The 22,876-nt window shown below is 37.1% G+C and overlaps 1 protein-coding gene across 1 annotated transcript in view; it reads right to left on the bottom strand.

Annotated features, from left to right (window-relative positions):
- The window catches only part of RNF111 (ring finger protein 111), an 85,746-nt gene that overhangs the window by 6,930 nt on the left and 55,940 nt on the right, over positions 1–22,876 (bottom strand). Inside the window, 6 exon segments of the mRNA XM_034660909.1 lie at positions 1,607–1,733; positions 2,726–2,851; positions 4,534–4,882; positions 8,638–8,896; positions 12,353–12,672; positions 20,595–20,789. Of these exon segments, the coding sequence (XP_034516800.1) occupies positions 1,607–1,733; positions 2,726–2,851; positions 4,534–4,882; positions 8,638–8,896; positions 12,353–12,672; positions 20,595–20,789 (1,376 nt within the window).

Below are 22,876 nucleotides of genomic sequence, written 5' to 3' on the forward strand. Positions count from 1 at the left end.
AAACATTATTTGTAACTCCAAAACCAATACCTGTGCTCTCCATCATTCATGGACACGTACACAGCAGCAAAAAAATCTGAGTTGCCTGACACATAGAACAAGGCTCCACCTTCTTGCTTCAGCTCTTATACTATAAACAAGGGTCTTTCTGTGATCTATTTAAGTTTCCATTTTTGTGCTTTTTACTGGTGATTTTAAAATGGCCACCAAACTTAAGTGCTAGGGGCTAGTGTTCCTAAGTGCAAGAAGGCTGTGATAGGCCTTATGGGTAAAATGTGTGTAGATAAGCTTCATTCAGGCATGAGTTTTGTTGGCCACGAGCTCAATGTTAATGATTCAATAATACATATCCAATAACGTGTCTTAAACTGAAACAGACATCAAAACAAGGTTAGGTACTGACTGGCTGTTGTGACCAGAGGCTTGCAATAACCTAACCCTATATTTACCGCAAGAAAAATGGCTCTGTATTTACCTACTCAGTGTTTGCACAACTTTATAAATGTAACTACTGTACATAACAACAGTGGACTGTATTAAAAAGGGAGATTCTGGTATAGAGTACCATTCTTCCATCATTATAAATAAATCTCCAACATTATTTTTGGACCACCGAATCACAACATACTTCTAGCAAGTTTATAGCTTTAAGAGACAATTCGTATGTAACTGAAAAGAATTTAAAATAAGCACTAACTTTTAACCTTCAAATAGCCTATTATTCAAATATCTACAACTTTCCTTAGAGTCAAAATCAACACTACCAAGCTCTCAGCAGATAACCTAACTTCCTACACATCTCTAAGGAAAACTAGAAATAAGAAAGGAACTCTTGCCCCTCAAATTATTTAAACCTTCACTTGCCCTGTAACCCTCCCTCAGTCTCCTTTGTGCAGGAAGGCAGCTTTGTTTCTTATTGCTGAGTAACCCCCATCCCTAAGACCTACAGATACCAACTTACTTGGAGTTCCTTGTGCTTTTGCTGTTTGACAGCTCCTTACATGCTATAACCACTGTTAAGAGTACCATTCTCAATTCCAAAGCCTAAGTCACAGCTACAATAAAGCATCTTGGAAACCATTCCTGCAATGTCTTTACCCCCACGAGATGAAAAAACTTCCTTACTCAGTACCACTTTTATAACTAGTAGGTAGTATGAACAGTAAACTCAATATACTTTTGCTGAACTTGTTCTTTAGAACTCAAATTGGTATCAACAAGATCTGAATCTGTTCAAACCAGACAGAGAATCAGTATAGTCCTGCAGATCAAAAAATAAAGGATGAACGTATCAAAACAGACCTATTAGTAGGTATGACAAAATAAAGCATATGTTCTAGTGACAGTGGATTAAGATTGTGATATTGGTAGAAAAGAAAAAACTATCATTTTTTATATTAAGTGTAAATACAAATACAGACTTTAATATATCTTACAGCTTTTTATAGCACAATTTCAATCTAATAATAATAATTCTCAAATTCCATTAAAACACCATAACAACTAATAACATTTAAAAATTTTTCCAATAAAGTATTTAATTTAGAAAAGGAAGAATACTTTTAGAAGGAGACTATGTCAGAATTCTGAAATTCTTCTGTTTTACCATTAAAGGAAGAGCTCCCAACTGTAAGTGATGAAGTCGTGGAGGTGCATGGTAATGGGCCAAGTGAGGATGCAGTGCTCCAGGTGTGTAAGTAGCTGCGGTCACTCCAGCTTCAATTCCCAGTTCCCTGACAAAGGATGAGAACACTATCTTTTAGCCATCCTTCCTGTGTCTTTTTTTTTTTTTTTACCGACAGAAATGGGGGAGTATATTAATATTTTTTAAAGTAATATAAAGTTTTTTAACTGACACAGCTGAGAAAAAGATAATTTAGCTCCAAAGAGGTCATTAATTTCAAATTCATTTCAGCAATTAAAACTCAAAAATTCAATTTTGTGACCATGAGAAGCAAAGCATATGTACTCAGTTTCACATCCTACGAAGGAAATATGATGAATGACCCTTAAGGTTCCTTCCAATCGAAAAGTCTGATTCTACTTGAGGATCATACAAAATAGCCTCATTTTCTGGTTTATATGAATGTTCAGATGCTCCCAGGGCTTTTGTTTGTTGGACAGTGTCTGTGGGTTGTTGGCATCAAGATAATTAGAAGAACAAACACTTCTATACCTTATAAAGTAAGGGTAAACAAAATTTAAGAAAGAACAAAATTGGTAAATACTCAATTTTCATTCCCTTATTCTCTTATGTTTTGCTTCAAATCTCATTGTGGATCAAAGTTTCAAACTCTGCCTACAGATAGAGATGCAAATCTGCTTCCACTTCTCTAAAAAAAACCACATGCCTAGGACACAGGCTTGATTTCCCTTGTCAATAAACAGGGATTAGGAGTGGTAAAGCAGATCTGAGTACAAAGGTGGCGGAGTGGATAAGGAAGTTGTGAAAGATCCATTTAGGGAGTTAACTTTGATGGCAGATACCCCTGAAAAACAACAAAAAAGCTCTACTCCTGTTTGACATGGTTCTCTGCCCCAGAACTCAAGTTCCTCTCTCCACCGCAGGTTTCTATAACTTGCCCAGAGACAGTGCCTCACAGATAAGCTGGAATTCAAATTTCTCCATATCACCCTTCTGCATGGCATCCCAGTATAAAGCATCTATTCTGACATTTCTACTACAGGCTGCTGAGCATAACTTTGAAATAAACAAGATACTGACCAGGCAGATCTCTCTGGAGCCTGTCGAGGATGTGAGGACATAGTCTGAGGCACATGAATATGATGCCCATGACCATAGTTTGGGTGCATCCTATGTGGATGGGGTGGGGGCCGTTCATGTGCCCGCCTGGAAACACAGAACACAAAAAGACCACTGGAAATAATTGAATAATTGGTTATTTCTTAATGTAGGAAAAACAATCTAGTATTAATATTATAAACATCTATAAATTAGTAATAAAATTACTTCTATAATAAATTATAAAAATATAAAATTATATAATGACTAATAAATCAAGAAACCATAACCCCACAATTCTCACTGCTTATTATAATGCCTCCAATTCAAATATCATCCAAGGAAAAACGCAATTTTAACATTATCTTTACAGCAGATATTTTAAACAGAATAACGGGAAATGAATGGTGATAAAATTTTAAAAATTAACCACCACAGCAAATGCTGTAGGCACAAAAAAGTTATTTTACATAAACATATAAGGGAAGAAAATGGAAGCTACTTTATTTTGCTTTGCTTCTATATTGTAATGACATTCATCCATTTAAATGGATGAAACTTATTTTAAGAGAAAAAACTTTTAACCTTATGCATTTTATTCAAACACATGCAAGTACATGTTAACATATCTGGGAAACTGATATTAGCTCCATTCACACTCTTTATTCTGCATGCCAGATTATTTTCTCTTTTTCTAAAGTCAGCCAAATTTATAAATATAAAAAGTCATAAAGTTCTAAACAAATGGCACTTAAAGAACAAAACCATACACGGGATTCATTTTTATAGTGTAATCCCTATTTCCTATCAGTTTCTAATGTATTTACAGATTTTGCATGTTTAAGCTTAATGATTTAAAACAAGTAATTTTCTAGATACTGGAAGATGAGAATTTTAAATTGCCAACTTTCTATATCAGGAGTTATTATATGAGAATGCCAGTAATAGCCAGAGACTCTGGAAATAACCTTATATAACTAAAGGAAGAATTTACCCATGTGCTAGATCATTAATTAGATCAAGAGTTTTGCAAACAGAGAGGTTTGCAAACACATTCTGGAAAGAGCTGAATGGTAGAAATTGTTGGCTCTTTAGGCTGTATGGTCCCTACTGCAACTTCTCAATTTAGTCTTTGTGGTGTGAAAGAAGACACAGACAATACATAAATGAACAAGTGTAGCTGTTTACCTATAAAACTCTATCTACAAACATACACAAGCATAATTAGACCAACAGAGTTTGCTACCATGGATTAGAAAATCATATCCTGAATTTTCAAAAAGTTCAATTATAGTCTTTTCATGATGTTTGGAAAGTGTATTTTAATATTTAAGTTTATAAATAAACTAAGTGAAGAAGACTTTTTTCAATGTCAGTTGTTGAAAATTCTACTAGTCCTCTTCTTCCCTCTGGCTGGGAGCATTTATTAAATCTTTGACAATTTTGTGTGTTGTTCCTCAGGACCATCAATTGTAACATTAATCTCTACTATGGGATACTGAAGAAACTGATGAACAAGCAACTGGTTTACAAAAATAAATGACCCTGGGTCATAACCTGAAAATGGTTTGATTTCTTTAACCTGATATAAACTTGTTTTGTGAGCACCTACAACTCAGGCAGGACGAGACAAAGGAAGATTCTAGTCAGTAAAGAATTTCCTAGTGACCTGAGGATTTCATATAGTTACATCACTTCTAAAGATTTTTAGTTTTAAACCCCAACAGAAATAGAAGGAAAAAGAACACAGAGTGATCATCTTTAAAAAAACAAACAAACATAAAACATACGTTGGATGCTGCATCATCCTCCTTCTCTGAACTTCCATCCTCTGCATCACTTCATGAGGGTGCAGTCTCTGTGCTGGAGGGGCCGTGGCCGGAATATGGTGTGAAATAGGCTGGTGTGCGGGAGGAAGATGCTGAGGGATTGGTGCAGCTGTACTGGCTAAATGGGTTGGGGGTGGGGGTGCCACGGGGTGAGATGTTGCATGAGTAGATATCTGAGAATGGAAAGCATGTACAGGATGAGGAATAACATAATCCACTTGAGGCGGAGGCTGAGTCTGAGGAGGAGGGTTTCCATGAGAATGAGGACAGGCAGAGGCTTGATGATGAAGTGGTCTTGTCAAAGAAGCATCTGTAAAAAAAATACAGGCACCAAGCAGTTGAGCATAGATTGCTATTATACATTCCTTTTGTCTTTTACGAACATATTAGTACACATTTAATTTTTATGAATACTTTATTAAGGCTTGAGTCTGTTCAATTTTGCATTGCAACCTGCTTTCTTCTTTGAAAAATCTTAGGTATCTTCTCATGTCAATGTAATAAATAGTTTTACTTCATTCACAGCTTCACAGCATTCTATTATAGAAATGTACCACAATTTATTCAAGAAATCACCATTGATAAAAACGGGTAACAACCCAAATGCTGCACTAAACACCTGTGTACACGACGCCTCTTGTGCTCACTCTTTCATATGTACATGCATATGAGTGCGTGCACACATGCATTACTCACGGACAGCTTCTGCAGCATAAATTCCTATAAGGAATTCTTAGTCTGAGAAAATCATTTAAACTCAGTTAACAGCTGACAAAATACCATTCCCAAAAGGTTACCGTAATGTTTCCGTGAACAGCATACATGAGTGCCTGATTACCCCTACGTTCTAACTAAATTTATTAAATGCCAATCTGAGAAAAATCTTGTATTTATTAACCACTTATATTTCTTCCCAGAATTACCTATTCATAATCACCTTTTTCTCATTGGTTTATAAGTATTCTCTGTATACATGGAAGGTTTGTCATAATAAGGTATAAACATTTTTCCAAATTGTCTTAATTTTATCATATGCAAGTTTTCTGTTTTTGCGAAGTCAAATGTAGAAGTTATACTTTTATAAATACATAAATCTTGCTTTCCTTTATGATTACTGATTACAGAGAAGAAAGAACTTGTGAGTTCTTCTGGGCAAGACTGCAAAGATATTCCTTTAATGCTGCTCTTCTCTGCCCCATGCCTTTTTTCCTATGCTACATTAAGAAGATGAAGGGGCATCTTTGCCAAGAACCTGCAAGGGAAACCAGCCTTAATAAAGATGGCTTCCCCCATTTCTTCATTCTTTATGTTTCAAAGTGGCTGTTGAAAAGTCCCTTTTAGGAATACACATCTCTCTTACTCTAAGAGACATGCATCTGTTTGAGGTTTAAAAATGTTTGTTTCTATGAGAGACTATGGACTATGAGAAACAAACTGAGGGCTTCAGAGGGGAGGGGGGTGGGGGATTGGGATAGACCGATGATGGGTAGTAAGGAGGGCACGTATTGAATGGTGCACTGGGTGTTATACGCAACTAATGAAGCATCGAACTTTACATCGGAATCCGGGGATGTACTGTATGGTGACTAACATAATATAATAAAAAATCATTAAAGAAAAAAAAGTTTGTTTCCTCCCTGGACTTCAGTCCCAATTTCATTGTATTTGGAAGATCTTCTTGGAATCTGATATGGCGGTATGGCCATTCTCTAGTTTCACGACAGAAGACTTTCCTTCAATTTTAATCACGTCTGATTCAGCAGGGGTGACCATGAACTCATTCAGCCATATTTTAAAAGGACACCTTGCTAGCATGTATTTAAAGGAAACCTTCATTATGCTCAATATAAACTCTGAGACAAAATTTTTAAGTGATTTTCTAAATGTCATGTTTTCAAATCAAGGCTTTACTCCAAGAAAACTCAGTACTTGGTCATAAAAAAAGAAGTCACTATGTTTTACCATTGTTAACTATCCTTCCTCAAATTCAGAATATTTTTTCCAGTTTCAATTCAAAGTTTATTTCTATAATCATTATGCAAGAAATAATACTGACAAATACTACAAAATTTTAAAGTTTTGTTTCAGAACGAACCAATTTAACTCTTCAGCAATCATTTTTTTCAGCTTTATTGAGGTATAATTAACAAATACAATCATACTTGAAGTGTACAAATGACGATTTGACATACTTATACTTTGTGAAATGATTACCACCATCAGGTTCATTACATTCCGTTACCTCACACAGTAACCATTTTTTTGTGTGTGCGGTGAGAAGTTCAGCCTTTGTTATAATTCACTGTATATTCTAAACAAAACAGATTGCTAACCACTCTAGAAACATGACATTCTGCATTCCCACACACCATCTCCCTTCCATCTCTATTTTATGTGTTCTTGCCAGTTAAAAAAGTTGTTCTTGATATTGCTTCCTAAAAGTTCAACATGTCACTTTGACCCAGCAATCTCACTCCTAACACGCTACCCAAGAGCAGACTAAAAAACTGCAATGTAACCATCAACAGAGAACTGATTTACTATACAGTGGAATATTATGAGGGTCCTGAGAATAGCAACCTAGATTTTTATGGCTAATATGGAAAAAAATCTAAGATGTACTGTTAAAGTTTTATAAAAAAAGAAAAAACTCAGAGAGAGGCAAATAATATGCTTGTTACGATCCCACTGTTTTAAAAGGAGAGACGTACATATACTTTTGTGTGTATAAAGAAAACTTCTAGGTTTTATAAGCTACAATTGCTATCTTCAAGGTATTAAGATCAGTGGGATGTGAGGGAAGGGCTTTTAACTTCTCATTTTATGTCATTCTGCAGTTTGAACTTCTTACAATGTACACAAGTTACTTTAATAATAAAAGTAAAACAAGTTTAAATCTAAAACACTTCTTTATTAGGGCACTTAAAAAGAAATGCACTCACTTATATATTGCTTCTACATATTACTGGGAGGGGGCAGAAAACCACACATTCTGTGTTCCTAATAAAAGATAATCAATTAAAGATAAATATCAATAGGTATCACAAAACAGCCTGGACAGCAGAATTTGCCCATTGGTCAATGCTTTGCAAAAACTGTTCCAAAATCTGTTTTCTAACTTATACTTTATATCTTAAGTTATGTTATTGAAAAGGTAAATGATATTATCCCCAGGTTTCACTGTACACATTCTGGATTGAATCCAGCTGTATCTGCAAGACCTAGATTTTTTAAATTCTAGGAACGGAAGAAGAAATCTAATGAGATATAGAACTAAAAATTATTCCTTGCATGTAATCAGAACAAAAGCAAATGTCCTTGCCAAACCCCTAGTGTACTCCTGGTATGAATTTTCAGTGTTTTTTCATCAAAGTATTAATTAAGTTTCCATTTGATGATTAGCTTATAATGTAACAAAGTAGTAAATACGTGTTACATAGCCTAAGAGCACTTCTCACTTCTTAGGATACTCAGAGATCTCACAGATTTCAATTGCTTTAGAAAAACCATGTCTGACTTCATTTAATTGCCTACATCAAATGAATAGAGAAATCTTTTTGCAATCGGTCAAGCTTTCTGTGTATGCTTCATGCCTTTCTCTCATATGCCTCAGCTGATCTTCAGAATTCTTGGTCAAAATTTACTTTCTTGTGCCTAACAACAACTACTAAACTTTCAAATTGTCTGCTACCCCTAAAGGATAAATCTTAAGGGTTTCCTTTTATAGAAATCTAAGGTGTCATTCAATGTAGTTCAATTTCATATATTTCATATTTCATATCAATTTCATATATTAAAATATGTTAAAATGTAAAAGAGACAAAATATAATACTCTTTATTTCCCTGACCTTTTTAAACAACAGCTGTCTTTTTTTACCTTAGAAGATTGTTTTGGGAATGTAGGGTGAAGAGAGGAAGAAATGGAAAAAATACACCCCACTCTTAGGCCAAGGAAATAACTAAAAATTTATGAATTAGGATTATTGAAAGGTTATTTCATGGAGGAATGTACAATGCTTCATTTATATGCCTTTAAGTTCTCTGCCTGTTAAATTTATACTTACAAGGAGGTGGCATATAATGTCGACATGATGACAGTGAGGCTTGTGGAGGGGGCTGGGGCTGGGGCTGCGCAACCATGCTTGATCCATAACCATCTATTGATAATGGCTGACTTGGGGCAGCAGCAGCAGCCTGATGGCCAAAGATTGCAGCTCGGGAAGAAGAAACAGGGCAGCAGGGGTCAAATGCAGATGCTCCGTGAAAACCACCACTTCCATGACTTCTGATACCACTGTTGCTCAGGTCTACTGGCAATGCCTGCTGTATAAAGAGGAACTGTATTTTATCTTTCTAAAGTTCGGCCAAAACACGGTTTCATGTTATACTATAAAAGTACTCCAATTGCAATCTAGAAAAACAAAATCTCCAAATTAAAATTTCAAAATGGTAAAATTGTTAGTACGAAGACCTATTCAGCACCAAAAAAATACTATGTGTATCTTGGACTATAAAAATTGTAGTGATTATATATTTAAAATCTATAATCAGTTTTTAAAAATCAAGCATAAGATCATGCTACAAGATGAACAAAAGTTAATTTATATATTATTTCAAGGTCTATTTCTCTTTCATTATCTAGATCTTAGAGAGAGAAAGAAACTTTAAAATCATAATTCCATATTCTTCTTTACCACCAAATTTTGATTATTAATTTAGGACTCCTTTGGAAAACACATAATCAAACCACTGAAAAGATTAAGGATTCTAGGTAAAAACTTCTTGTCCGTCCTGTTTCTAAACTGTATATAGCAAGCATTCAACTGAAACTCTAATAATACAGACATTATCCTAGATAACAAAGGGTGTGTGCTTATTCAAGATGAACCATGAGCTAGCTTTGCCTCATAACCTTTCCATTTACAAAAAAAAAAAATTAGAAATACAATTTTAGGGAAGGTCCATGTACTAAGTTGGAAAATAAACCAGAGAGTCTAGATTCCATGTCTACTCATCAGTAATTAAGTTTACTCCCCAAAAGCATTTTGAAAAGTCCTAATTAAAACATTTCACTCCATCACAATCTACTCCAGAGCAGATTATAAAAACAGAACTGCCTCTTTGTATTCTTAAATGACTTAAACACAAGTCTTTCCTCAGTGTTCAGTATAGCTTAAATTTTAAAAATGTGATTAAAGAAAATAATAATTAAAAAATAAAATAATAATTTGATGCTATATATGAATTTACATACAAGAATTGTTCAATACTGGAAGCTGAGGGGCTGAAAATGAAGCAAGCTAGGGAAATGCATTATTAGAGGCCCAGGTCACCCAGCAGTCCTTAAAGGAACCACTGTGGTCTCTGTACTTCCAATGGACTCCAGGCTCATGGGATAACAGAAACAAAAGGAACTGTGAATGCTAAAAGGGAAGGGGGATGATGGTGCAGGAGATGCTGTGGGAAGGTGAAAAAGAAGAACTCCTTTCTTCTTCTAGATCATTTATCTACAATCAATTAGGCAAATGTCTGGCCTCTTTGAGTTGACGAATACAACGTATGTCCCTCAATTTGGGTAATAAGGTTTAAGAACACTATTGTAAGACTGTGAATTTATATCCCCTTCCTATTTTCCTATTTAGGCTAAGGCTTGGCAAATGGACTGGACTATCAACATACTATGAAGATAAGCAATTTTCCTATCTTTTTCTCAGTCAGTGATTAAGAAAACTCCCAGAAAGTGAGTAAAGTAGGGTGCGTGTCCTCCTAGAAGAAACTGAGGCTAATATTAAAAGTAAAGAAGAAAAACAGAAGGAAAAAAAAACCAAGAAAGAGAAGCCTCTTCACAATTCCAACAGTTCACTCAATTCTTCTTCTAGAAGGAAAAGAGAGGGTAAGCAAGGTGGGTACAGAAATGCCAAGTATTACTTTACAATGATCATAAGTAATGCATAACCTAACTGAACTATTCTCTCCAAAGAGAAAGCTACATCCAAAGGAGTAGTAAGGGCTACAGAGTATCAAGTGACTACGGCACCTTCTCTATTATCAGGCCTGACCCTCCCCAACCCTTTTCTGGCTACCCACAATCTGACACTAATCCTAACACATCTACACAATCACAAATCCTCAGATCAGTTTGCTTCTCCCACTCCTCAACTTCCTGCTGTGCCCACACAGGTCTCAACTGGAGACTATCTGACATTATCTCATGAGCATGTGGCTCATTTCAGAGTCCTCCAATGTCTATGAGTCTCAAACTGTTTATATTGTTAACACTTTACTCTCTGTTCTCCTTCATACCCATTATCACCACTGACTGCCTGATCCTGTTGATTTTCCTCAAGTCTTATGTGCAGTCCAAATACATCTACTTAGAGATAAATGAACAGGTTACATTCATTTTGCAGTGATCAAACGGTAAGAGATTCTACCTATAATCAACTCACTCAGTTATTAAAAGAAAATGTTGCATACACACTTGATCTCTCAAACCAACTGTATTACTTATTAGTTTAACAATATTCTATAAACAAAAAGACCACATTTTGGTAGCTCTTGAACGAATGTGGGAAAAGTCAGCAAATTCACTTCTTTACCATTTTTCTACGATACTTATAAACCCTCCTTTACAGCTCATATTTCTAGTGAAAGAAAATTCTGCTTTGAAGCAGGGCCTTTCATTCAGCCCACTGACGTTTTTCTTGATGCTTCCTCGTTCCCAAGAGGCAGAGCAGGTTTAGATGATCAGTAGATGTTAATACTTAGAACTGTTAGGAGAACCAAGACACAGTCTAAAATCTATTTGATCATATTTCCTAGTAAACCCTTTCAAATTTACTCTTGAAAACAGCAGCTTGTCTTTTGTTTTAAGGGAACATCCCTCTTTCTTAATTATTTTTAATCTGTCAGATCCAGGAGAGATAAAACATCAAACTTTAAAAAGATGAAGCAAGTACTTTAGAAAAGGTCAGGGGATACAGAAAAGCAGTTGCTCTGAACCTTCTTTTTGACTATTTTCTAGTATGTCAGTTACAGTTCTACCTTCAAATTATGTTTTGGTTTATCAAAGTATGTCCCTACCCAGGTTATATCACAATTTTAGAGATGACACAGCAAAAGTTAAAATACCATGTAATACATGACCTTCACTTGCTCCACGTGATCACCAATACTAACTTAATATTATCTGACATTTCAAGCACTCATCAATAATATCAACTAACTAACTTAATTATAATTTTGTAACTGATACTTCAATCCCCAAGAACTAAAAACCTCATCTGCTCCTGAGAAACTATGTCACTGGTTTACATCCGAGAAGGCAGTTTATTTCTAGATGAGTGGAGATATAGGCAGCTCCAGTGTAAAGGGTAGAGGGTAAAAAACTAGGAAAATTTCCCTATTTCTCATGAATCAGGTTGACACTGCAATTTCAACACTATGAAATAAAATTCCAGAGATCAGATTCACCTGTATTTAACTAAAAACACCAAAAAACGTTTCAAAATAAAAAAACAGTATCACTTCTAATTTTCTACATCCCAAGCCGCCTCAGTTAGTTGTAATAACTTAGACCATCAGAAAATCCTAGAGAATTAAAAACACAACAACAACACAGACCACTAAATTGGGCCACTTGCCAGGGCAACAAGAATGGTTTATTTAGTATATAAAATTCAGCATTAGGGTTGTTCTTCTTTTTCCTCCTGAAACAAGTACAATTTTTAAAAATTAAGGGGAAAAAAAAAAAAGAAAACCTCATCCAATTCCACATACCTGGTCATGATAGCTGGTGCCCGAACTACTGTTGGCTCCACAAGGCGCTTGTACTTGAGGAGGTCTTTCCACAGGGCAAGTAGGATCACTAAAGGAGGGAGAAACTGGGACAGGCGGGTGGGGAGTATGATGGTGGTGGTGATGATGCTGAAAATGGTGGCCATGCTGCTGAAAGCAACTTGTGTGCGGATGTCCTAATGCATGGTGATTCTGTGACGACCCCCCACAAGGTGAGTGCTGCGGACAGCAGGAAGGTAATCTTGGCATTGCAGGAGGGCCAGTTTCTGTTACAGCACTAGACGCAGTTCTCCTTGAGTCATCTTGAAACAAACAAAAATGCACAGAACAATCAAATGATCAAATATCACTGTACAAAAAATAGGGACTGTGTATAAATAAGTAAATAAAGAATTAATTGTTTAGTAAATTCAAATCTCTGTAAGTAAAAATGTGATAGCACCACATTCTTAATATCCGTATCACTTAATTTTGGGCAATGATCTTCACTGGGATTTTTCTGAAAGCCTAAATTCCTCAGGAGGCTCATATGTACATGATGGTGTTTTTTTGTAAATTTTTTTAAAGTTTTATTTATTTAAGTAATCTCTTAAATTAGCCCCAGTGTGGGGCTCGAACTCACAACCCTGAGATCAAGAGTCGCATGCTCTTCTGACTGAGCCAGCCAGGAGCCCCTACCATGATGGTTAAATGGCCCAGTTGGTTGGAGCGACCAATTCTTGATTGGTTGAGTTTGAGCCCCATGTTGGGTGTAGAGATTGCTTAAAAATAAAATCTTAAATTTTTTTTTTTTTTTTTACTTAAAATATAAAAATTAGAAGAGTGGAGGGGTGCCTAGGTAGCTCAGTCAGTTAAACGTCTGCCTTCAGCTCAGGTCATGATCCCAGGGTCCTGGGATCCAGTCCTGCCTTGGGCTCCCTGCTCAGCAGGGAGTCAGCTTGACTCTGCCTCTGCCCCTCACCGTGCTCTTGCTTGCTCTCCCTCTCTCTCTCAAACAAAAACTTAAAAAAAATTTAGACAAAAAACCAAAAAAACACATTAGCACAGTGGAGAGCCCAGAGCCCTGTCCTTCCCCCCAACTCCCTTCTGCGCACCTGATTCCTGAGACATCTCCTCAGAACCCTTAGGATTCTAGACTACCACTATTATGGCCCTATTTCTAGAGTAACCAAGACCAGGGATACCCTGCTCCTATCTGGCTCACAGAACCTAGCCAATCTCTTCTGGGCCAATGTACTGATTAGAAGATTCTAGTTACTCATAAATAATACAAAAATTCAACCCAAACTGGCTAAATAATAAAAGGAATTTACAGACTCACATAAATGAATCTGGGTGGGGTGCGCTTCAGGCTCTGGTTGACTGTCTGACTGCAGCAAACCTCCCTGTAATTTCCCTGGGTCTGCCCTCCCATACATGTTGTATCCTGCCTTTCCTGATTCTCTTCTGGGTAAGGTCTGTGATCTAAACCCTGTCAGGCAGTATCTCTATTCTAAATCTCCGTACTTTTCTTTTTTCCCCCAAGCTCCGAGTCTGTTCTATTTGGGCTAATTTCTTGTACTCTTTTGTAAAGGTTCTTAACCTTGGAACTAGAATTCAGGAATCTGTGAACTTGGATGGAAAAAATTACTAATTTTTACTCATTTCTAATTGCCTCCTGGAATTAATACTACCTTGTTAGCATCAGTTGAGAGGTTAAATATTATAAGTAACTTGTAAAAGCAACAACAAAGTTGACAAGGTGTTTACTTTTATTTTTTTAAGCTCCCTCTTTTTTTCCTAAGATTTACTTATTTATTTGAGCGGGGGGGGGGCACAGAGGAAGAGGGAGGGAGAGAGAATCTCCAGCAGACACCTCACTGAGCATGAAGCCTGACATGGGGCTCAATCTCACAACCCTGAGATCATGACCTCAGCCAAAATCAGAGTTAGACACTTAACAGACTGAGCCACCCAGACACCCCAAGGTGTTTAACTTTAAAACATAAATTACAGCTGATTCAAAGGCAGTACTATAATTATGTCACTTTCACCCATCTGCATTCCAATTTTCTTAAATAACCTGGACAAAGTTACAACTAGCTTATCAGGGACAGACTATGATCAACAGCTTATCTTTGTTATGCTGAATCAAACATTAATTATTTTCCATATGCTGCAATATTTACAGCAATAACTATGACAGTAGCTTTACTTCTGGCAACATTTTTAGGGTTTTATCTCAGCTCCCATGACAAACTGTTGCACAAATAAGTATCATTTATTGTGTTACTTCATAAAAAATGATCAAAAACCTCTGGAACACTAAATCCATTCAGTGGGTAGACTAAATGATCTTCATAGTTCCTTCCAATTCAGATGCTTTAATTTTACAAATCCAGCTATTTGAGGATTATGTGTAACTCTAAAATGTAGAAGGGGGGGCACCTGGGTGGCTCAGTCGGTTAGGCATCTGCCTTCGACTCAGGTCATGATCCCTGGGTCCTGGGACTGAGTCCCACATGGGCTCCCTGCTCAGTGGGGAGTCTGCTTCTCCTTCTCCCTCTGCCCTTTCACCTCGCTTGTGCTCTCTCTCTGTCTCAAATAAAATCTTAAAAAAAATAAAAATAAAGTAAAATAAAATAAAATGTAGGAGTGGAGTGTGTAATCAGAGCAAAAGATCTGGACTAATAAGGCTGTGAATGAAGTGACAGATATGATACTTATTTGCTCAGAAAGAACTTGCCCTCTTTGTCTTCAAATATTTCTAATACAAAAATCAGAGTGAGAGGCGAGGAAACTCTATATTTACAGCTGAACACTTATTTAAAAGGTCATATCACTAACAATGTGGCCTCAAAAAGAAGACTGACCTTATAGTTCTACTTCTTAGGGTACAGTTTTGGCTTCCAATTAAATCAATAATCTATTTTCCTAGAGTGCGTCTGTTGCTTAAACAGGCTAGCAACCCAAAGTAAAGGCAACTGAATCTCCCTTTGTTCCAGTTACTGAGCAAGGAAAACTGCCATAAATTAGAAGGGAAATACCAAGGTCTGGTCAAGCAAATAAAATACTGCCTTTTTATTAGAATTAGCCCACACAGTATCCACTAAAAATGAGACAATAAAAAAACCTGCACCAGAGAAATTAATTCCATGGCCCAGTGACATAAAACTGGTTAAAGTACTTTCATTATAATTCTAGCAGGATTGCTGAGATGTATTCATGCATCTATTCATTCATTTGGCAAGTCTTACACATAATAATGGCATGGTAAAGGATCTACAAAAGGGGGCGCCTGGGTGGCACAGCGGTTAAACGTCTGCCTTCGGCTCAGGGCGTGATCCCGGCATTATGGGATCGAGCCCCACATCAGGCTCTTCTGCTATGAGTCTGCTTCTTCCTCTCCCACTCCCCCTGCTTGTGTTCCCTCTCTCGCTGGCTGTCTCTATCTCTGTCGAATAAATAAATAAAATTAAGAAAAAAGAAAAAAAAGGTCTACAAAAGGCACTGGAAAATACAATGGTGAAAACCAAAGTCCTGGCCTTTTTTTTTTTCTTAGTAGGTTCCATGCCCAGCCTGGAGCCCAGTGGGGGATTTGAACTCACGACCTTGAGATCAAGACCTGAGCTGAGATCAAGAGTCAGATGCTTAGCTAGGCCACCCAGGTGCCCCGAAAGTCCTGGCCTTTAAAATAACTTATGATGTTGTCTGCCTCTGTTGTTTTATCTCTGGCAACTAGAAACAGGCCTGCACAATGTAGGTTGTTCAATAAGCCCTTGCTAAATATAAATTCACCTCACAAGGGAAAAGAGGCATGAATGGAGCTAAGTGCTAAGAAGAAAAAAACCTGATCTTTCGTCCTCAAGATCATCATTACCAAGTATGGAAACAATTTAAGATATAAATCAACCAGCATTAGAACAGAAGCACTGGGTTCGAATATAGTATAGGGCAACGTTGTGCCCCAGGGAACATCTGGCAAAACCTGGGGTATTTTGGTTGGTCACACATGGAGGGGAAGTGGTACTACTGGTATTTAGTAGATAGAGGCCAAAAATGCTGCTAAATAGCCTACGACACACAGGGTCGCCCCATACAAAGAACTGTGCAGCACAAAGACAACAGTGTCAAGACTGAGAAATAAAGAAAGAGTACGGGCTCCAAGCCAGACTTCCTAGGTTTGAAAACTTGCTCCATTACCACACAACCATGGGCAAGTTACTCCACCTATAAAGTAAAAAGAGTAATAGAATCTGCCTCGTAAGTTATTACAAAAATCAAAGTTAATGTAGGTAAATCATGGACCAGTATTATGAGCTCAACAGATGTTAGGTAATATTATCCACTAGAACATTATTAGTTCTGTTAGGGCAGAAAATTTATGTTTTCTTCCCAATGCCTAGAACAGTGCTTGATTTATAGTGTGCAATCAATAAATATTTGAATAAATGAATACATAAGATATCATGCATGGATAAAGCAAGGAGCACACAGAAAAGTCAGATAGATGATGAGCTGCTTGGGGCAGGCTGAGTTTGAGGTGACCGGAGAATGGTCCAGAGGAGATGTCCAACAGGCAGCTGGATATGAAAATTTAAAACAAGAAGAGGGCTCTATAAACACAAATGGAAGGTCACTGGCATACGGGTGGTAGCTGAAAACACATGCAGCTATGAGATGGGCCAGTGAGAAAGGATAAGAATAGAGTCCTGGGAGAAAAGAGAGATAAAAAGATTATTGCCAGACTTTTTAACACGTCTTTTTTGACAGGAGTCAGAAGCAAGTTAAAGGAAGGAGTTTAAGGTATAGAAGATCCATTTACGTGTACAAGACTTAACACAAATGTACACATGCACACTAAGGGAATGGAACAAGCAAAGATAATGAGAAGGTAACTGCTAAAGCAAGGTCAAGGACATGAGAAGAGACAAAAAGTAGAGAACCAATAAAGGGACTGCAAAGAACAAGAAGGAATTAAAAGACCAGGAGTCAGGAGAGAAGGACAGGTATAAAAGTTTTCATGAAAGGGTTGGAAGTTATGAGTGCTTGAGAACTTTCATTCACTTTTTTTTTTTTTTTTAAAGATTTTATTTATTTATTTGACAGAGATAGAGACAGCCAGTGAGAGAGGGGACACAAGCAGGGGGAGTGGGAGAGGAAGAAGCAGGCTCATAGCGGAGGAGCCTGATGTGGGGCTCGATCCCATAACGCCGGGATCACGCCCTGAGCCGAAGGCAGACGCTTAACCGCTGTGCCACCCAGGCGCCCCCTAGAACTTTCATTCACTTTTTATTTATTTTTCCCTGGGGGAATCAAAGTCTTGAGGAGAATGAGGGAATTTTGGAATAGCCGCTAAGGGGAAAGACAGGGAATTAAATGAGATACATCATACTACGGCAACTTATTACCAAAAGCCCAAGATTAGATACCATAAGTTCATGAGGCACCAATCTGCTTGGATCCGTAATTTTCGCCAGCCCCATCTAAAAACCTGGATAGGAGTGAAGCTAGATGGCTTGAGTGATTCAAGGCTGGAAATATGCAAGAAGGTACAAAGTAAGAACAGGATATGAAGAAAACAGGAGACTGATGTTCTATAGAGTCTTAGCAGGAAATGAAGTCAACTGAGTGCCGCTAATGTCATATGAGTACCTGTATGTGCTTCTATCAGGTTTATACAGAGGAACAATCTGGCCTGGAACAAGGTTTTCCTTGTCTAAAGAAACACAACACAAGCAAGTCTATCCCAAAGGTAGTCATCAATATAGGTAAAGTAGTATCATGAGAAAACTATTCAGATAGTGAAGTCACTACCTTAGATATTAAATGTGAATTTGGAGCGAACAAGAGTCTTGAAAAATACTTAAGTAAATAAAAGTTTTTTATGTGTCATGTAAAATCTAGACAAGATAAGAGTACATAAAGCTATCAGGAGAAAGGAGTGAATGAGAAGAGTTCAAATCTTTGCCTCAAAGATTATTATTGGCTTTGAAAGTATTTAATGTCCAGATTTCTTTACTTCTGAAATGGGAAGAGTAATATTAATAACAAGGAAATTTTTAAAATTAAGTGACAGTATATATAGTAACATATAAGACAGTAGGGTACTTGGGAAAGAGTATACACTCGATAAATGAAGTAAAAATTAGCCCATTTCATTTCTCCCTACATTTTTTTTTCCAAAGAATATAGTATTTAAAGACATCTTTGGGGGCGCCTGGGTGGCACAGCGGTTAAGCATCTGCCTTCGGCTCGGGGAGTGATCCCGGCGTTATGGGATCGAGCCCCACATCAGGCTCCTCCGCTATGAGCCTGCTTCTTCCTCTCCCGCTCCTCCTGCTTGTGTTCCCTCTCTCACTGGCTGTCTCTCTCTCTGTCAAATAAATAAATAAAATCTTTAAAAAATAAATAAATAAAAATAAAAGACATCTTTGGGGGGCGCCTGGGTGGCACAGTGGTTAAGCGTCTGCCTTCGGCTCAGGGTGTGATCCTGGCGTTATGGGATCGGGCCCCACATCAGGCTCCTCCACTGTGAGCCTGCTTCTTCCTCTCCCACTCCCCCTGCTTGTGTTCCCTCTCTCGCTGGCTGTCTCTATCTCTGTCAAATAAATAAATAAAATCTTTAAAAAAAAAATAAAATAAAAATAAAAAAACAAAAGACATCTTTGGGAAACTTCCTTGGGCTCTGGATTCTACTCTCAATTTTCTGTAACAGTAAGACCTAAATCCAGCCACAAGAAGATTTCCTAATCTGCTCAATATAAGTTCTAATGATACTGTAAGAATTAAATAAGATACTATTAAAAAAGGATAGAAACATAAGGTGGTTTCATTATTAACGGTGATATAGTCAAATCAGGGTCTACAACAACCCAGTTAGCAAATATTAGGCAAGTTCTTATCTCCATGCCGTTGTTCAGAAAGAAAGAAGGCTAGTTTAATGCTCAGTTAAACAGGTGACAGGAAAAAGAACCAGAGATATCACTACTAACTGAAAAATAATAAATAATCTGAGGTAAGAGCTGAAACACTTAAAACATAGGAGTATATCTTTGTGATCCTGGGTTAGGAAATGGTTTCTTAGATAGGACAGCAAAAAAAAGAGAGAGAGAGAGAGAGAGAAAGAGAAAATGGACATCATCAAACTTTTTAAAAAACTCCCATCCTTAAAGAAAAGGGGGGTAATCAGAAGGGGGAATGAAACATGAGAGACTATGGACTATGAGAAACAAAATGAAGACTTCAGAGGGGAGGGGGTGGGGGAATGGGATAGACTGGTGATGGGTAGTAAGGAGGGCACGTATTGCATGGTGCACTGGGTGTTATACGCAACTAATGAAGCAAAACTTTACATCGGAATCTGGGGATGTACTGTATGGTGATTAACATAATATAATAAAATTAAATTAAAAAAAAAAAAAACAAAACAAAACTCCCATCCTCATTTTCAATTCTTTTGGCGACATACCTCGGAGTGAAACTGTAGGTCACAGAGTAACTATGGTTTAACTTTTTGAGGAACCACCCTTTCCATAGCGACTGCAGCATTTTACATTCCCACCAGATGTTCGCTATGGTTCTAATTCCTCTACATTCTTGTCAACACTGGTTATTTTCTGATTTCCTGTTCTTTCGTTTTGTTTTTGTTTTTGTTTTAATAACAGACATCCTGATAAGGATAAAGCAGTGCTTCACTGTGACTTTGATTTACATTTCTCTAATAACTAATGATGCTGTTTTCATGCCCTTCTTGATCAACTGTGTATCCTCTCTGGAAAAATACCTATGCAAATTCTTCGCCCACTTTTGAACTGGGGTATCTTGTCTTTTTACTGTTGAACTGTGTTAAGTTCTTTATATAGTCTAGATACTAGATCCTTACCAGATATATGATTTTCAAGTATTTTTCTCCCATTCTGTAGGCTGTCTTTTCACTTTCTTGATAATGTCTTTTGATGTACAAAAGTTTTAAATTTTGATGAAGTTTAATTTACCTATTTTTTCTTTTGTTATTGTATTTTTAGTCAGCCATTTAATTCTCTCTGATCTCTTCCAGTTGAGCTATGATACTTTGGTAATAGATAGCACACAAACTCAAATATGAAATCCTAATCTGATTCTAAAGAGACTACTTTGCTCACATACGGTTTATCCTTAAGAATATGCTCGTGCTAATATAGCTAAAATCAATACTTTCCCTAACAAGAGTAATGAGAAAGTCCTGCCGCTCTTTATCACATACCTCCTATAGAAGTACCAGTCATACTATTGCTTGTAAGAGTAGCTGAAGTCTCTGACACCGTGGAGGGCTGGCTACCAGCGACAGCTGAAGCAGCATCAGAGGCCTGCTCAGAGGTAGATGGATTTGAATTGTTACCGGAAGTGCTTGGGGTTTGTGGCTCCATTCTCGCAGAAGTGGTTGGCACTACAGTAGGTTCTACGATATACAGAATGTTTATTTAGCATTTCAGACATTAGGTTAATTCAAGGTAACATTTTTATAATTATTAAAACAAACTTTAAAAATATGAACTCTCCAATAAGCACAATATATAATTTAAAAAACCATCATAAAGCTAGCCTGCAACATTAAAATGACATGTAACTAAGATATGATTACTACATTTAAAAAAACCCAACACATACGCACATTCCAATAATTCAGGTGATTATCACAGTTTTTTGGGTAACAGCTATGTAAATTTCCTGATCTATCACAAAGAAGAAAACGAGGAAAGGAAAGTAAAAGTCCCTTTACATTATTTTCATACACATTGTCACAGGCTGTCAGAACAGTATTACAAATTACACCTTCTCTGGTACAGAATGGATTCTGGAGTCAGACTGCTTAGATAAGCAATTCTGATTTCACCACTGACACTAAGTCATGGATAAGTTACTTAACCACTCTCCCATTTCCTCATCTGCAGAACTGGGAAAGTACAGAATTTTCTTCACACAACTATTGTTAGGATGAACTGAGGTCACATATATAAACCATTCTACAGAATAGTTTATACAGTAACCACTTAAACATTAGCTATGATTTTTAAAACTGTTTTAATCTTTTTTACAGGCCTTTTTGTATGTCTTCAAAAATTTTTTTGCAAATATTAATATTCATCAGTGTATTCTAATAAAAACTAACATTTTTGTAGAAAATAAATTTCAGGCAGACCTGGACTTATGTACGAGCTCCACTTTAGACTCTAATTATAAAACAGTTGTTTAAAAAGTGAGACTAAGTCTGTCCAAAGCATAGTCACAACAATTGGGTAAGAAAAGGGACTCCCTTAATGTGATATAGAATGAGAGGACAAAGTACTGTATACAGTGTGGTGTGCTAAGCTGATTCCTGAAACACAAATAGTCCCTGCTGATCTACACGGGACAATGTACTTTGGATGCTTAAACAAATATATTTGCTTATACATAAAACGCAGAGGGAAGAACCTCTGTTTCTTTGCAAATGGTGTATCTCAATTTCTCAACCTTAGCAGTATTGATATTTTGGGTTGGGTGATTCTTTGCTAGGGATAGGAGTGAGGGTAGGGGCACGGCTGTCCTGCGCATTGTAGGGTGTTTATAGCAGCACCCTGGGCTATATTAGTAGTATTCTCCTGCAACTATAAGAACCACAAATGTCTACAGATATTGCCAACTGTCTTCTGGGACACAAAATGGTCACCACTTAAGAACCACTGGTCTAACTGATATACTTAATATTCTGGACTCATTTTTATTTTTATTTTTATTTTTTTTTTTTAAAGATTTTATTTATTTATTTGACAGAGAGACAGCCAGCGAGAGGGGGAACACAAGCAGGGGGAGTGGGAGAGGAAGAAGCAGGCTCATAGCAGAGGAGCCTGATGTGGGGCTCGATCCCATGACGCTGGGATCACGCCCTGAGCCGAAGGCAGACGCTTAACCGCTGTGCCACCCAGGAGCCCCTGGACTCATTTTTAGTAAGACAGATGCTTTCCATTGACAGAGACTAGCAGAGAGACAGGGGCATCTACTGATCCCTGAAATATATTTACAGCTTAGTAAAAGTATTCTGGTTGAACTAATTCCAGTGGGTTAAAAGACTACTCTGTCACCTTTTCCTACTTACTGGCTGACAGATGTCACAGGGAAAACACAGTTTTCCAAAGTAGTAATCCTAAATTAATTAACTCTGAGGAATCTCTAATTAATCCCTAATACATTAACCACCATCTTACAGATAATTTATGACGCTTCAAAATAAAAACTGAGACATGGCTGAATGAAATGGAGACAGTGGAAATAAATGATCTCTTCATGAACATCTTAATTCCAAAGTGGTGATACTCTGAAAGCTATGATCATCCAAGCTGCAAAAATCCATATAAAAGCTTATTGCACAAGGCCTGTAACTCTACCTACCTTACGTATCCTTTCTCCAATTTACAGCTAACAAATTCACATATGACTCACCATCTTCCTTTAAGGAAATTATGATTGACCATTACCTTCTAAGATGTAATTTATACCTAAAGGTAA

This window comes from Ailuropoda melanoleuca, chromosome 5 (assembly GCF_002007445.2).
Source record: "Ailuropoda melanoleuca isolate Jingjing chromosome 5, ASM200744v2, whole genome shotgun sequence".
Lineage (NCBI taxonomy): Eukaryota > Metazoa > Chordata > Mammalia > Carnivora > Ursidae > Ailuropoda > Ailuropoda melanoleuca.